This window comes from Prionailurus viverrinus, chromosome D3 (assembly GCF_022837055.1).
Source record: "Prionailurus viverrinus isolate Anna chromosome D3, UM_Priviv_1.0, whole genome shotgun sequence".
Classification (NCBI taxonomy): domain Eukaryota; kingdom Metazoa; phylum Chordata; class Mammalia; order Carnivora; family Felidae; genus Prionailurus; species Prionailurus viverrinus.
Window position 1 is genome coordinate 20,608,599 of NC_062572.1, and position 17,436 is coordinate 20,626,034.

Sequence of the window (17,436 nt, forward strand, 5' to 3'; positions counted from 1 at the left end):
CTTCATTATCAGTGTATAGAAATGCAACAGAGTTCTGTACATTGATTTTGTATCCTGTGACTTTACTGAATTTATTTCTTGGTTCTGACAGTTTTTTGGTAGAATCTTTAGAATTTTATATATACAGGCAGGCTGTTCTGAGAAGTTGCCTGCATAGGAGGATGCTGGGCTCACCGTATCCTGCTGATCACTTAGATTCCACCCACATCTGCTAAATAACCCATAAAACCACCAGAAGACTAGCAGAATGGACTCTCCAGAGTCAAGTGTACACAAGTGGTCCATGGTAGGAAGGGTGGAGAGGTGGTGCGCACTACACGGACTGGTGGGAGGGATCCGGGGCAGAGGGGGGGCAGTGTGCCAGGCAAGGCAGAGCCCCCAAGTGTGGCTTGCAAAAGCGGAGGGGCCGGATTCCATGAGTTCTGACAGCCACCTGGATCTGACATCTGGAATGTTAAAAGTCAACAGCCCTGCTCGGAGAGCTGGAGGGCAAAAGGACACTGGGTGGGAGAGGTGTTGAGCCCCAGAAGATAGAGCTTAGCTCCATGGGGAACAAAGGCTCTCTCCAGCACCATCTCCCTCTCCCATCCCCGAGCTGAACTCCCAAAGGGAACCAGTTGCGTCACCGAACTTGCTTGCACCGTACAAACACCCAATGCTGTGCTTCTGTAGATCCATCCCTTGGACGGGTCTGCCTGCTTCCCTGGTGCTGCAGGGCCCTTCCCACAGGGTACCACCGACAGCAAACTGAGCTGAGCCTGCCCTTCCCTCCCTGGTGCACCTTGCGGATCCACCCTGGCTAATACACCAGATCCCATACAAGCAGCACCGCAAGCCTGGCAGTGTGCAAGTAGCCCAGACGGGGGCCACACCACTCCACAGTGAGTCCTGCCCCAGGCAGAGGGGAAGATAATGTACACACCAGTCTGACTGTGATGCCAGCGGTTGACTAGGAACAGACATCAGGTGTGACTGTGGCCCCGCCCACCAACACAAGTTACTCCAGACAGTACAGGGGAAGTGCCCTACAGTTCTGTGCCACCCCACAGACTATCCAAAATGACAAAATGGAAGAATTCTCCTCAAAAGAAACTCCAGGAAGTAGCGGCAGCTAACGAATTGATCAAAAACAATTTAAGCAATATCACGGAACATGAATTTAAAATAATAGTCATAAAATTAATCGCAGGGCTTGAGAAAAGCAAAGAGAACAGCAGAGAATCTATTGCTACAGATACTTTGGGACTAAGAAACAGTCATGAGGAGCTAAAAAATGCTATAAATGAGGTGCAAAATAAAATGGAGGCGACCACAGCCCGGATTGAAGAGACAGAGGAGAGAATAGGTGAGCTAGAAGATAAAATTATGGAAAAAGAGGAAGCTGAGAAAAAGAGAGATTAAAAAATCCAGGAGTATGAAGGGAGAATTAAAGAACTAAGTGATGCAATGAAACACAACAATATCCGTATAATAGGAATTCCAGAAGAGGAAGAGAGAGAGAAAGGGGCTGAAGGGGTACTTGAACAAAACATAGCTGAGAACTTCCCTGATCTGGGGAAGGAAAAAGGCACTGAAATCCAAGAGGCACAGAGAACTCCCTTCAGACGTAACTTGAATCGATCTTCTGCATGATGTATCATAGTGAAACTGGCAAAATACAAGGATAAAGACAAAATTCTGAAAGCAGCTAGGGATAAACACTCTCTAACATATAAAGGGAGACCGATAAGACTAGTGACGGATCTATCTACTGAAACTTGGCAGGCCAGAAAGGAATGGCAGGAAATCTTCAATGTGACGAACAAAAAAATATGCAGCTGAGAATCCTTTATCCAGCAAGTCTGTCATTCAGACTAGAAGGAGAGACAAAGGTCTTCCCAAACAAACAAAAGCTGAAGGAATTCATCACCACTAAACCAGCCCTACAAGAGATCCTAAAATTGAAATTGAAGAAGACACAAAGAAATGGAAAAACATTTATTTTGTGCTCATGGATTGGAAAAATAAATACTGTTAAAATGCCAATACTACCCAACGCAATCTACACATTCAATACAATCCCAATCAAAAACTGCCCCAGCATTCTTTTTAAAGCTAGAATAATCCTAAAATTTGTATGGAACTACAAAAGATCCTGAATAGCCAAAGTAATATTGAAGAAGAAAACCAAAGCAGGAAGCATCACAATCCCAGAGTTTAGCCTCTACTACAAAGCTACACTCATCAAGACGGTATGGTATTGGTGCAAAAACAGACACATAGATCAATGGAATAGAATAGACAACCCAGAATTGGACCCACAAATTTATGGCCAACTAATCTTTGACATAGCAGGAAAGAGTATTCAATGGAAAGAAGACAGTCTTTTTAGCAATGGTGTTGGGAGAACTGGACAGCAACATGCAGAAGAATGAAACTAGACCACTTTCTTACACCATACACCAAAATAAACTCAAAATGGATGAAAGACCTAAATGTGACACAGGAAACCATCAAAACCCTAGAGGAGAAAGCAGGCAACAACCTCTTTTACCTCAGCCGCAGCAATTTCTTGCTTAACACATCTCCAAAGGAAGTGGAATTAAAAGCAAAAATGAACTATTGGTACCTCATCAAGATAAAAGGCTTCTGCACTGCAAAAGAAACAATCAATAAAACTAGAAGGCAACCAATGGAATGGGAAAAGGTATTTGCAAATGACATATCAGATAAAGGGCTAGTATCCAAAATCTATAAAGAACTTGTCAAACTCCACACCCAAAAAACAAATAATCTAGTGAAAAAAATGGGCAGAAGACATGATTAGACACTTTTCCAAAAAAGACATCCAGATAGCTAACAGACATGAAATGATGCTCAAGATCAGTCATCATCAGGGCTATACAAATCAAAGCCACACTGAGATACCACTTCGCACTAGTGAGAGTGGCTAAAATTAACAAATCAGGAAACTATAGATGCTGGCGAGGATGTGGAGAAACGGGAACCCTCTTGAACTGTTGGTGGGAATACAAACTGTTGCAGCTGCTCTTGAAAACAAAAAATTAAAAATAGAACTACCCTATGACCCAGCAATAGAACTGCTAGGAATCTACCCAATGGATATAGAAGTTCTAAGTCATAGGAGCACATGTACCCCAATGTTTATAGCTGTGATTTCAACAATAGCCAAATTAGGGAAAGAGCCTAAATGTCCACCAAATGATGAATGGATAAAGAAGATGTGGTTTATATATACAATGGAATACTACTTGGCAATGAGAAAGAATGAAATCATGCCATTTGCAGTAACGTGGATGGAACTGGAAGGTATTATGCTGAGTGAAATAAGTCAGTCAGAGAAGGACAGATATCATGTTTTCACTCATATGTGGATCTTGAGAAACTTAACAGAAGTCCATGGGAGAAGGGAAAGGGAAAAAATAGTTACAGAGAGGGAGGGTTTGCCTCTATATTTAAGAGAACAAATTGAGAGTGGATGGGGGTGGCAGAGAGGGGAAAATGGGTGAAGGGTATTGAAGAGGGCACTTGTTGGAATGAGCCCTGGGTGTTGTATGTAAGCCAATTTGACAATAAATTATATTAATAAAAAACCCAAAACAAAAACCCAAAATCCTACAGGACAAAACAGGCAGCAACCTCTTTGACCTTGGCCACAGCAACTTCCTACTAGACATGTCTCTGGAGGCAATAAAAGCAAACATGAACTATTGGGACTTCAAGATAAAAAGCTTTTGCATGGTGAAGGAAACAATCGACAAAACTAAAAGGCAACCGACGGAATGGGAGAAGATATTTGCAAATGACATATCAGATAAAGGGTTAATATCCAAAATCTATAAAGAACTTATCAAACTCAACATCTCCCAAAAATAATCCAATGAAGAAATGGGCAGAAGACATAAATAGACAGTTTTCCAAAGAAGACATCCAGATGGTTGACAGACACATGAAAAGATGCTCAACATCCCTCATCATCAGAGAAATACAAATCAAAACCACAATGAGATACCACCTCACACCTGTCAGAATGGCTAAATACAACAGGTGTTGGTGAGCATGTGTAGAAGGGGAACACTTTTGCACTGTTGGTGGGATTGCAGACTGGTGCAGCCACTCTGGGAAACAGTATGGAGACTCCTCAAAAAATTACAAATAGAGTTACCCTATGGCCCAGCAGCTGCACTACTAAGTATTTATCCAAAGTATACAAAAACTGCTGATTTGAAGGGGCATATGCACCTTGGTGTTTATAGAAGAACTATCAACAATCAACAAAGTATGAAAAAAGCCCAAATGTCCATCGTCTGATGAATGATTAAAGAAGATGTGGTATCTATATATACAATGGAATACTACTCAGCAATCACAAAGAATGAAATCTTGTCATTTATAACAATGTGAATGGAACCAGTGTGTATTATGCTAAGTGAGATAGAGAAAGACTGATTTCACTCATATGTGGAATTTAAGTAACAGAACAGATGAACATAAGGAAGGGAAGCAAAAATAAGATAAAAACAGAGAGGGAAGAAAACCATAAAAGACTCTTAAATACATCATAAAAAACTAAGAGTTGCTGGAGGAGAGGTATGTGGGGGGATGGGCTAAATGGCTGATGGGCGTTAAGAAGGGCACTTGTTGGGATGAGCACTGAGTGTTATATGTAAGTGATGAATCACTGGGTTCTACCCCTGAAACCAATACTACACTGTATGTTAACTAATTGAGTTTAAGTAAATGAAAAATTTTAAAAAGGTTGTTTGAGTTTTCCTTACAGGGAGACTAATGTTGCTGTATTATGAGAGTGTCCTGTTACATCCCATAACCCCCTGCACAGGTCCTGAGATTTGATGTCTGTATTTGTCATGAGACTAAAATGCTTTCAACCAAAACGTGTCTACTGTTCATGCTTCTCAGGCTGGGTTTTCACTTACCCTTTACAGTTACCCTGGGAATTCATTATTTCTTCTGTCTCTCTGACATACATATGATTCATTTTCCTTTTTATTAGTCCAGATTTATAATTGTTCTCAGTATGAGGATCGGTATAAACCATTACACTGTACAAGGGCCCTCTGTCGTCTTAGAATTTCTCCATTTCTACATGAAAGGGCCTCCAGGATAAGGTACCCAACCCATATTTAGCCTTAATCATGTTTATTTGGTAAATGCCCTAGGGATTGACCTTAAAAAGAAAACAGCATTTTATATATTTCTTTTCTGTAATCTCAAGGACTTCTATGAAATTGAAGAATGGGTTCATAGGCTCTGTTCTCTAAAATATTCATACACAATTGACCATCACGCCAACCAAAGAGTCAGAGGAAAACCAAAGAGAGAAAAGAATTATGACACATGCAATTAAACCTTAGTGGTCTCACCTTAGCCAATTAGATCTGCAGCAATCTCATTTCAAATAAGGTTACATCCTGAAATATAATATTTGGGGGAACTTTTTATCACATGAATTGGCAGAGACACAGTTCAACCCATAACAATTTATTCAGATATTCTTAGTTTTTACCTAATGTTCTTCTTCTGTTCTAAGATCCAGTTCAAGGATTCTTTGTGATGTTTAGTCATGATGTTTCCTTAAGCTTCTCTTATTGTGAAACTTTCTTAGACTCTCCTTTTTTAAAAAAAATTTTTTTAACGTTTATTTACTTTTGAGACAGAGAGAGACAGAGCATGAACGGGGGAGCGTTAGAGAGAGAGGGAGACACAGAATCTGAAACAGGCTCCAGGCTCTGAGCTGTCAGCACAGAGCCCGACGCGGGGCTCGAACTCACGGAGCGTGAGATCATGACCTGAGCCAAAGCCGGCCATTTAACCGACTGAGTCACCCAGGCGCCCCTAGACTCTCCTTCTTTTTTGTACCTTTGTCCATACTTACTGAGTGGGGATTATGCCTGACATCCTTCAGGGCTAAGTATTTACACTTGTTCCTTGAAATATCTACATGGGAATATGTCTCTTCTTCTTCCATTTATTCATTTATACAACCAGTTAACAATATGGATCATGGACAGATATTTTAGACTTTGAGTTTTAACCCCATACTATTACATTTATTTGGTTGCTAAAATCTTTCCAGTTTTGCCCAATGGGAACCCTTTAATTTGGCTCATGAGGTCCTTGATACACCCTGTCGTGTGTGTGTGTGTGTGTGTGTGTGTGTGTGTGTGCGCGCGCACATGCACACACACTTGCATGTATGTGGTGGGTGTGCATGGATGCGCTTGTGTTTGTTTTGAAGGATTCTTCACTTTCTGACACTACAGGTTACTCTATGCTCATCCTGTGTAATTCCTGACTAGGAATTAAGCATTTCTCCAAAGAGGCCTACATCTCTTCCCTGGAGAACAGTATTAGAAGGCAGTATGTGGGAAAATGCATCTCATGGCTATGAGGCATCATTGCTTCCAGTCTTGTTCAGATGACAAAGACATATATATGAGTACACTAACCCAACAACGTGCACATATTGGTGACTATTTCCATATTACACATGATTCCAAACTGCCGTCTCCAGCTCTAATCCATGACCACACACTTCACTTAAGTCTCTTCCCTTGGTTATAGTTGTGACTTTCCATTCTTAAAGTGAGCAATCTGGCCCCACCACCACCATTTACTTGCTTGTTCTGTTCCAGTACATAGTGCAGCCAATTCAAAATAATCTACCTGTTCCCCCATGGGATACCACCTTATCTCCTAGAGTTCAGAACTTGCATGCAGTTTCTTACGTCTTTACATGTACAGGCTCCACTCATTTTCAAAGTCACACAGCTCAGCAGCTTTCTGCCAACCCCTGCACTGAGGTGCGTTCACGCATTTGTCTTGGAAGTCAATAGAATTGTCACATTCTGCATTCCATCATGGGCCCCAACTCTCCTAAATTAGTTTTTTGCATGTGCACTCTAAGGTTCTGTCATGTGGCTGTACAGTTTTCCATGAGTTCTGGCAATGCCATAGTGTCATTTCAGGGTCATTATACTATCATATAGAATAATTGTATTGCTGGGAAACATTTTCCTCTCTTCATATGATCAACTCTTTTTCTACTTTCAGTCCCCCAGGAACCACAAATGTTCATACTCTCGAGAGTTTTGCCCTTTCCAGTATGTGCTATAACTCTAATCGTCCTGTGAATCATATCCCATTTTATAAAGGTACCACCTATTTGGTGGCATCTTAGTTGGTTCCAGGTTTGAGTGATTAGAGATAAACCTGGAAAAAACATCCATGTGCAGATTTCTGGTTGCTTTCAATTTTTAGTGTTTATGAATGAGACTGCTATAGACATTCACATGCAGTTTTTTTCCTATGGACAAATTTTTTTGGGTTTATTTTTATAATTTTGTAATTTTAAGTTGGCATCTATTTCTCAAATCAGGAACTAAGACAAAAACTAACCAGCACCATTTATAACCAATTGGGTAAAATATCATACGCAAACAAGACTGACTTTTTCTTCAAGAAGAGCATGGGTGTAATTGAGGTCCCATGATAAGTTCAGAGGCAAAATAAAATGTTTCATTTATTAAAAAAAAAAAAAGAAAAAACTAATATGATCCAGCCTAGAAGCAAAATAACCCAGAAAAAAAAAAAAAAACCAAAAACATCCGTTTCGTGAAGACTCTTTGTCTAAGAATGGTCTGCTCAGAGTGAATTTGAGAACAGAAGGGACAGGAAGAGCCTCAGTCACACGAGGTGTCGCTGGATGGACCTGGGCCCAGAGTATCAGCAAAAAAATAAGGAGCATCACAGGCCTAGCTGAGCAGGCGACTGCTGGTCTGTTCCCTCTCTTTACAGATGAGAAAGCAGGTTTTTGTCTCACTTCCCCACAGGCCTGGAACACTGTGCGAGCACTGCTACTGCTGTCCCACGATGAGCAGTAATAATCAGCCTCGTCCTCAGCCTGGAGCCCAGTGATGGTCAGGGTGCCTGTGTTTCCAGACTTGGAGCCGGAGAATCGATCTGGGACCCCAGAGGGTCGATTGCTATTATCATAGATGATGGTTTTGGGGGCCATTCCTGGGAATTGTTGGTGCCAGTTCACAGCATAACCACCAATATTAGAGCTGCTTCCAGCGCAGGAGATGGTGACCCTCTGGCCCAGAGAACCAGACACTGAGGGCGGCTGAGTCAGCCTAGACTGGGCCCAGGACACTGTAAAGGGGGGAGAGACAGAGAAGGTGATGCTGGTATAGAGACAGGAGGAAGAAGCAGGGCCCATTTTGTCCTCCCAGGAAAGTGTGTCCCTTTCCCCTGTCCCCACATCAGTCACCTGTGCAGTGAGCGAGGAGGATGAGGAGGAGAGGAGACCAGGCCATGGTGGAGGTTATTGCGGATCCTTCCTTCCTTCTGCAGGCCCACAGCTGAGCAGACCTCCCCTAATGTCTCCCTTCCCCTCTTCATCCTCGGAGAGAGGGAAGGCCCATCCATGCAAATGAGAACCTGAGCTCTAGATCCCTCACTGGGCGTGGTCAGGTCCCTTGGCCTTCAGTGAGGTCACAGCTGTGAGCCTTGAGCAGAAAGCACAGGCAGTGCCAGGTGCCAGGTCCCAGCTCTGATCGCCCCTGACTCCTCTGAAACTGGCCTTGAGCTCCCCCTAATGTCCAGACACAGACACACCATTGTGTGACGTGACCAGAGCTCATCAGAGACAGCTCTTGCCTCCTCACTGCTCTGTCCACTGTTTCCTGCATTAAGACCAAGTCAAGTGTCCCCTTATATGTCTTCCCATCACCTGAAGGCAGACTCTATGCTCTACTCAGATTCTTCAGGGTGAGTCTGTCCATGTCTCTTTTGGCTATTCATGGGTCTGGCCTGATGAGGTGTCTCTACACAAACTCTTAGATCAGGCTCAAGTCCAAAGCACTGACAGGTCCCCATGGACACATGGCCCCTTTTGTGCAGGTCACTGCATCTTTCCTCTTATGTGATTCCTCCCTGGTTTCCAGGATTTCCCTCCTCTGAGGTTCCTGCAGCACTGAGGAGATGGGGAGAGATTCTCTCCAGGTTGTGCATAGAAGTCCTAGTGCCCATGCATAGAGGGGTTACTCACTGAAAATCTTTGTAATCCATTATGATTTCCACCTGCTTAAAACAACAGTTCTGCATACATTGTGGGCAGTGATTCCCTCCTAGGATCTGTTCTCCCAGGGCACAGTCTGCAGGAGCCCTGCCATGTGAGGCTGTGTGTGGCACTGACCTCAGAGCACAAGGAACAAACCTGTAGGAAGTTCTAGGAGAAAATGAATAACAATTGTTCTAGGAGAAAATGATAACAATCCTCTGACAAGGATCTGGTGACAGAGATTATGTATTAGTCACCACTTAGCCAAACCTGCATATAAATGGGTGTGTCCTTTTACATAAAATTCATCTCATTAAGATTGATTTAATTTCAATACTGATGTCATTGAGAAGATGCAGGTAAAATCATTAGTGTATTTTTCCCAGGTCTGTGCTTACTCCAGAGAGAATATGGATGGAGATTGTGGTTAAAATCAAGGATGGAAAAACAATGGAATAGGAATGCCTTCTGTTTTCAGGTGAATAGGAGTCTATAAAATTTTACTAAAGTAGTTTGATTTTTTATTCATTTCTTCTTATTTTTTTTTTAGTCATGAGTTTTATTATCATGGGTCTGATTTAGCAGGATGGAAAGCCCAACATGGTATCCAGTAAAACCCTATAAGGGGCCTGTTCCTTTGAATCTCAGAGCCATCTCGGTGATGGAATTATTAAACACTGAGAGAGGTTCCAGGACAAAACTATTTGGGGTCAGAATTGTCTCTGGGGTGTGCAAAGTTGTATCCCTGTGCCTTGTGTGCAGCATATTCAGGACAGAGCAAGTACTCATTCATCCACCCATGACTAAAAGAATGAATTTCTGTTACCCAAGGCCACCTGAACCTAGAAGTTCCAGGTCATTCAAAGAACCCACATGTGAGTGATGGAGAGGTGGAGATAAGGGGGACTGTGTCCCTGAGGTCACAAGCCTTGTGGCTCTGGGTCGGAACGGTAGAGTTTGCTGTAAAAGTCCACCCTGTCTGGAGGTGTCACTGAGGGAGTGTCAGCCCAGCCCTGACAGCAGGGGGAGATTGTGTGTCACTTCCCTATGGCCTTGGCCTCATGAGAGCAGCATTCAGGCTGCTGCTCTCAGAATCAATGTACCACACAGCCCCTCAGGTGCAGATTGGAGTCCAGAGATGGTTGTGGACTGAGCTTCCCATGGGGACAGAGACCTGCTATAGGTTTCCTGATATCGGCCTTGTCCCGGGAGAGCTGGTGTTTAGTGCACATCCTGGCTACCTGGTGACAGGACCCCAGTTACACTCATTATTCCTGGGGTTTTCTGCTAATGGGGATTCTGCCTCCAAGTTACTGAGATCCTGAGGATGGCTGGGTGACCATAGGTTGTCCCTGACTTCTGGAGGGACAAAGAGGCCTAGGAACTGAAGAGTCAAAAACAGTAGACACTCAGAGAGAGGGAAGATCCTTGTGTGTCTATGAGTGTGTGTGTGTGTGTGTGTGTGTGTGTTTCTGTGTGACCAAAAATGAGGCCAACTGGCCCTCAGTTCTTCTTGTGGCTTCCTCACACTGTGAAAGATGGTTTTCCATAAAAATCTATCCATGAAGCTTATTCTCTGTTAAAATGTTCAAGACCCTGGTTTCTGGATTAAAAGGGCAAGGGTCTGAAAGAACTTTTCTTGGAGGAGTATTTAATTCGGCAGTGAGGACTCCTTTGAGAACAGACCTGTTAGCAATTCACTGAATCAGAAGTCCAGGTCTTATTGAGTGACAGGAATCTGTCCCATTTTTTTGTCTACAGACACAAAGCTTATAGTCATCCTATCCTCAAGTGTCAGAGATCACAGGACAGGGGGTGAGCACACACCCCCTCCTTCCTGCCCCCACACCACAGCCAACCCACAGCCCCCTGGATTCCCAGGTGTCTCCTGGGATTGAGTAGGAGACAGAGATGCGCTAAAGCCTGTGATATAAGGGACAAGAGGAGAATGTTTCCATGGAGGATCTACTGTCCAGATAGTTCTTAAGAAAGAGATTCTGGGGCATAAGAAAAATGATTATATATTTTGACGTTTGCATGAAGTCTCTGGCAGAGAATCACACCCCCTGAAAGGCTAAGGGAGCCCTGCTGTCATCTAGTTTTTAATAGTTCAACTATTATCACAACCAATTTTTTTTCTTGACACCTTGGTGTCAAGGTGACCAGGCAGGAGGCAGGGTGGGAGAGATAGCACCCTCTCCTGTCCAGGGTGAAGGTGAGTGGGAGGGTTTTTGGAATAGGAAAGAAACTGCATTTTCTTTTTCCCTTTCCCTGCTGATTTCTTCACTTCCTTATACCCCTTGTCCCTCCTCACTTACATCAAGTCATGGGTCACCATTATCACCATACTCCATCACTCATCACCCACCAAGGATGAGTCTCCTCACCTCACTAGCCCCCTCCCCACGCCTATGGCATCCACCAGGATGCTTCTTCTCCCCCTCAATCTGCCAGCTGACTGTGGCTGCAGGTGCACACGCCATGCTGACGGCTCCCACCATGGATTTATGAAACTCCCTCCGGGGTGTCCCTAGTTCAGACACTCCATGACCTTTCATTTCTCACATTCCTTTCTGTAATCCATTGTTATGTCTTTCCCTGTCTGCAATACATAGTCAGATTTTCCTCAATTTCTTTGTAGTTAGAAAACATCTTCCATTCAGACTCCACACTGGAAAACAGAAAGTAGAAAGTAAGTTATATGGCATCACCTACTAACTGTTGATGTACTCAGTTGGTTTTCTCATTCAAGACAAAAAAAAATGTTCAATTTGTTTTTTCAATTTGCTTTCATATTTTTCAGGGAGTTTGCAATTATTTTTTATTTTTTTTAAATTTTTTCCATGTTTTTATTTATTTTTGGGGCAGAGAGAGACAGAGCATGAACGGGGGAGGGGCAGAGAGAGAGGGAGACACAGAATCAGAAACAGGCTCCAGGCTCCGAGCCATCAGCCCAGAGCCTGACGCGGGGCTCGAACTCACAGACCGTGAGATCGTGACCTGGCTGAAGTCGGACGCTTAACCGACTGCGCCACCCAGGCGCCCCTGCAATTATTTTTTAAAACAGATTGCACACGTCTCAAGATGTTTACTTGGCACGTTTACCTTTTTGGTAATACCATTAGAATCACTTTCATTATCTTTAATTTATGAAGAAGTATAATTCTTCTTTAAAATGATTAAAATAAGTAATACAAGTTTTATTTTATATATTTCTAATGGTTTTACTGAATTATTTTATCAGTAAAATATTTTTAAAGTAAGTACCCTGAACTCACTATGTAATATATTTCTTCTCTCAAATAAAAACCCTGGGGTCCCTGGTTTGCTCAGTCAGTTAAGCATCTGACCCTTGATTTCAGCTCAGGTCATGATCTCACGGTTCCTGGATCAGGCTCGGAGCTCACAGTGTGGAGCGGGCTTGGGATTCTCTCTCTCCCTCAATCTCTGCCCCTCCCCTCTCAGAATAAATAAATAAAGTTAAAAAAAAAACTCGACTCCTCATTACACTTTACTTCTCATTTTAGTTAGATTCGTTTTGTATTAGTAAGAAATTGAAGAGAAATATTAAGTAGTATTGGCCATAGCAATATTCTTTGATAATTTTTACCCTCTATGTCAATGTTAGATATAAGATAACAAATGAAATAAAACAATTTATTTTTTATCTGCCTCTAATTTCCCAAGAAGTATTCTTTTTGTTAGTGTTTGTTTATATTAAAAATATGGAAAATTTAGGTGTTGAGGTAATATCCAGCTAATGCTGATATTCCTGTTAACAGTATGTGCCACAGCCGCCAACACTGATGTCATTGTTCAGTGTGCAGGTGAGTCTGGTGATGATTCCAGGGATTCCGAGAGGGAGGGTGGCTGGGACAGAGAATCTGCAAACACCGGCACATCAGAATGAAGAGAAGGGACAATTTGCAGCTATTTGGAACCCGAGCCAAAGGCATTTGTCTCAGGCTAGGGGGCTTCCCTGAGGCCCTGAGGGCTGTCTCTACTTATGTGGTGACAGTGGAGCATGAGGAGGACAGGGGTCCAGACCATGGTGACACAGCCTCTTCTTAGGCCACAGAGCTGGGGCTGGGCTGCCTCTGGCTTCTTTTATCCCCTCCCCATGGAACTCACACATGTGGGGCTTCTCATGCACATGTGACCCATCCCTGCCTCTCCTTGTATGCACACGCAGGGTCTGGAGCCTTTGGACAGGAAGCCTATCTGATGTTCTAGTTTTCCCCATGACTGGGCCTGGAGGAAGCAATTGTTGAGACCACACACAGGTCCGTGTACAGGGGACTCAGCCAGGCTCAGAGAGGGCATGCCTGCCCCGTCCCCTTAGGAAGCCAGGGCCAGGCCCTGAGGCCTCCTGTCAGCTGGGACCCCTGTCCTACAGAAACCCCCAGACATGGTCTTACATCGCCCCCGGCTGGTCTCCACGAGAACCCCTCCTTCATTCCCTTTGTGCTCAAATCTCTTTCTCCTGCTTCCCTGATGCTTGTGTTTCCATCAAATGAGAGTGGCCCTCCAGGGAAGGACAGAGATGCCATCCTGGTGTGCTGTCCCTGATAATGCATCCTCTGTGGATGGGAGTCAAGGGGAAGGACATAGGCAGTCCTGACCCGGGAAAGCCTGTGAACTGCTGTGGAGCTGAGGACAAGACACAGGGAACAGAGAACAGAGGGGATCTGTCCCCAGGAAGGGCTCAGAGGAGGTGGGTTGACTCTGGGGGCAGAGTGTGGACAGGAGCTCTCTTAGGGGACACACACCTTCACTGAGGAGGGCACACATTGTGGGAATGTGAGGCCTTTCTGGAGCAGGACAGACAGGACTCAGCAAACCCTGATGCGGCTGCTGCAGTTGTGGGGATAGAATAGGACCTGGGCAGGGCAGGGACCACTACGGCGCCATCCTGTGACCTCCACTCCATGTGCTGGGAGACTTTTAATACCAGCTATGCCTGTCATCAGTGCTGCTTATTAGAGATAGAGCTCTGAGGGAAGTTCCAGGACAGAACTTGAGACAAGGATACCTGGAAGGGGACACTGGGCAGAGGGGCAGCTGGAGGAAGATGGCAGCAGAGGAAACAGGGAAGGGAGAAATGGCACAAGTCCCCGGATGGGGCATAGGGAGATGACTGACTGGACCCTGGGCTATGGGAGAGGGAGGGATGGTCCAGAGTGTCAGGTGGATGGATCGTGATACTACAAAGATAGGGGTGCCCCGAATGTCACAGGTGAGGTCAGGTGGGAGAGCAGGTGGAGGGCAGGTGATGGGTCTGCTGTCCCTGTGTCACACTGAAACCATGAAGTGTGGAGAGGTGTAGAAATGTCACAGACAATCAAGGCTGCAGGAATGCCTTTCCTCCCCTATAGGAAGAATGCAGTTGTTACAGTAACTGCCTACCTGAGAGCTTTGTCTGCATCATTGATTCATCCATTCAATCACTCACTCATTCATTCTTTAAGCAAATGCATATGGAATGTCCACATGTGTCAGACTGGAAGTATAATGGGGGCAAGGACAGGGTCTAGGTCACGGCAGCACGAGGAACTGATAATTGAGCATGATGGCGATGGTCCCATGGCTACTCCAGGGTCTGAGGACTTCACTGTGTCCCCCAGAGATGCTGAGGGCTAAGATGTGTGAGTCTCCCACAGAGTCTTCCCTCCCAGGCATGCAGCTTGGGGCAGAGGTAGTTGTCTCTGTGCCTGCAAGGACCTGCAGGTTTACAAGGCTCTCATTCCCTGAGACACCTCAGCTTTGTCCTATTTGGGGTCCAGGTGCAAGAGGAGGCAAAGAGAGGAGGTCACAGTTCCAGTCCTGAGGACACAGCCATGCACTGAGCTCTGAAAACTTCAGACTCTGTGCTCCACCATTGATAGACTCCTGGTGGCACTGAAAACCTCTCCTTTCTCCCCATCAATGGTTTTGGGGAACAGACTGTTTTGTTCAGCCCCCTGCAAGCGTTTTTTCCCTTTTTCTTTGTCTCCAGCTACTTTTGCGGGGCGGGGGGGGGGACTGCTTTTCTTGCACGATCCTGATGCACTGCGCTCCCCCCACCTCCTTCTCTTTCTCTTTCTCTCTTCCCTCAGCGAAAATGGCTCCGTACCCTCTGCAGGTTTTCTCTCCCCCAGATGACCGCTCTGCATCGCATACCTGTACAGTTCTGTGGCTCAAGTTGCACAGATTGTTGCGTTAACCCTCAGATCAATTTCCTAAGTGTTCAAAATAGTTTGGTGCTGATGTAGCTGCATTTCAGGGATATGGCAAGTTCAGGGTCTCCATGCTGCTCTGCCATCCTAACTCCTCCTCCCCCAAATCAGGTTTTTGTTTAGTCTTTTGAAGATGCATTTGTAAATGCTTATTTATTTTTGAGAGAGAGAGAGAGAGAGAGAGAGAGAGAGAAGGGGAGGGGCAGAGAGAGACAGAGACACAGAATCTGAAGCAGGCTCCAGGCTCTGAGTGGTCAGTGCACAGGCTGATGAGGGGCTGGAACTCATGAGCTCTGAGATCATGACCTGAGCCGAAGTCGGACACTTAACCGATTGAGCCACCCAGGTGCCCTGACAATCAGGATTTTGATAAGAAAATAGAACAATCCACTTACTAACCTTTACATGAAAGTGGATAATACACAAATATGCAAAGGAGAAATGACACGTGGACAAAAATCAAAAATGAAAAAAAAATAATACTGTTAACCTCTCTTAATAATAAATAAAAGCATACTTTACTAGGAAATAAAAATGGTTTCATTTAAAAAATAAATAAACAGACAAATTTCCAAAACTAAAAGCAGACCAATTTCCTTAGAAAAAGAATAGACAATTTATTAGGAACTTTTCCACAAAAAGGCATAAGATGTGATTAACTTCACAAAAAACCACTAGCAATCTTCAGAGATCATAGTTTCATTTGCTTGCTTCATATATATATATGTATATATGTATATATATATGCTTCATATATATATATTCAAATCATCAAAAAACAATGGAAAACAAATTCTTATAGAAAGAAATATACAGTGATACAAACACTTGACACATAAAATACAGAAAAAGGAAAATTGTGGAATATTATGAAATATTGACATAAATATTCTAAATAAAATATCAATAGTGGGATACCCTTGTCAGACTAAAATAGTCATATACTATGACCACATGTGAGTTTTGCAAATATGGAGTGGGATTACATATGGGTGATTCCTCTAAGGTAAGACAACAAATTAGTAAATCAACAGATGAAAATCACGTGATCTCTCTGGACTGTGAAAAGTCATTTGCATAATTGAAAGCAAAGTTTTAAATAATTATTTTATTTATTTTTAAAAATTTACATCCTAGTTAGTTGCATATAATGCAATAATGATTTCAGGACTAGAATCCAGTGATTCGTTTCCTACACATAACACCCATAGCTGAACCCAAGTGTTCTCTTTAATGCCCCCTTGCCCATTTAGCCCATCCCCCCAATAACAACCACTCTAGCAACCCTCAGTTTATTCTCTGTATTATAAGAGAATATATATATCTTTATATTATTTTTATAATGTAAATATATTATTGTATATGTATTACATATATTATATATAGTATATATAATATAATATGATATATATTATATTATATATAATATATATATTATTTATATAATATAAATATATTATAAATATAAATATATTATTATATTATTTTAAATATATTTTTATATTATTTTTACTTCCTTTCCCTTCTGTTCATCTATTTTGTATCTTAAATTCCACACATGGGTGAAGTTATATGATATTTGTCTTTCTCTAACTAATTTCGCTGAGCATAATACCCTCTAGTTCCATCTACATTGTTCCAAATGGCAAGATTTCATTCTTTTTGATTGCCGAGTAATACTCTATTGTGTATATATATATATATATATATATATATATATATACCACGTCTTTATCCATTCATCTGTTGATAGACATTTGGGCTCTTTCCTTACTTTGGCTATTGTCAATAGTGCTTCTATAAACATTGGGGTGCATGTGCCCCTTCAAAACAGCACCCCTCTACCCTTTGGATAAATACATAGTATTGCAATTGCTGGGTCGTAGCGTAGTTCTATTTCTAATTTTTTGAGGAACCTCCATACTGTTTTCCAGAGTGGCTGCACCAGTTTGCATTCCCACCAGCAATGCAAAAGTGTTCCTCTTTCTCCCCATCCTCACCAACATCTGTCTTTGCCTGAGTTTTTCATTTTAGCCATTATGACAGGTGTGAGGTGGTAGCTCATTGTGATTTTGACTTGTATTTCCCTGATGATGAGTCATGTTGAACATTTTTTCATGTGTCGGTTGGCCATCT

At 43.0% G+C, this 17,436-nt stretch overlaps 1 protein-coding gene, 1 long non-coding RNA gene, 1 pseudogene and 3 gene segments (V, D, J or C); 1 reads left to right on the top strand and 5 right to left on the bottom strand.

Moving 5' to 3' along the window:
* LOC125148937 (immunoglobulin lambda-1 light chain-like) overlaps nt 1–8,447 on the bottom strand; it is a 498,673-nt gene extending 490,226 nt beyond the window's left edge. The window contains 2 exon segments of the V gene segment in view: nt 7,876–8,175; nt 8,294–8,447. Of these exon segments, the coding sequence occupies nt 7,876–8,175; nt 8,294–8,339 (346 nt within the window).
* LOC125148931 (immunoglobulin lambda variable 5-37-like) overlaps nt 1–17,436 on the bottom strand; it is a 1,027,427-nt gene that overhangs the window by 527,237 nt on the left and 482,754 nt on the right.
* LOC125148968 (uncharacterized) overlaps nt 1–17,436 on the top strand; it is an 863,358-nt gene that overhangs the window by 526,073 nt on the left and 319,849 nt on the right. The window lies entirely within an intron of this gene.
* The window catches only part of LOC125148944 (immunoglobulin lambda variable 5-37-like), a 657,272-nt gene that overhangs the window by 522,453 nt on the left and 117,383 nt on the right, over nt 1–17,436 (bottom strand).
* LOC125148935 (immunoglobulin lambda-1 light chain-like) overlaps nt 1–17,436 on the bottom strand; it is an 899,300-nt gene that overhangs the window by 503,086 nt on the left and 378,778 nt on the right. The window lies entirely within an intron of this gene.
* The window catches only part of LOC125148936 (immunoglobulin lambda variable 5-37-like), a 647,249-nt pseudogene that overhangs the window by 494,553 nt on the left and 135,260 nt on the right, over nt 1–17,436 (bottom strand).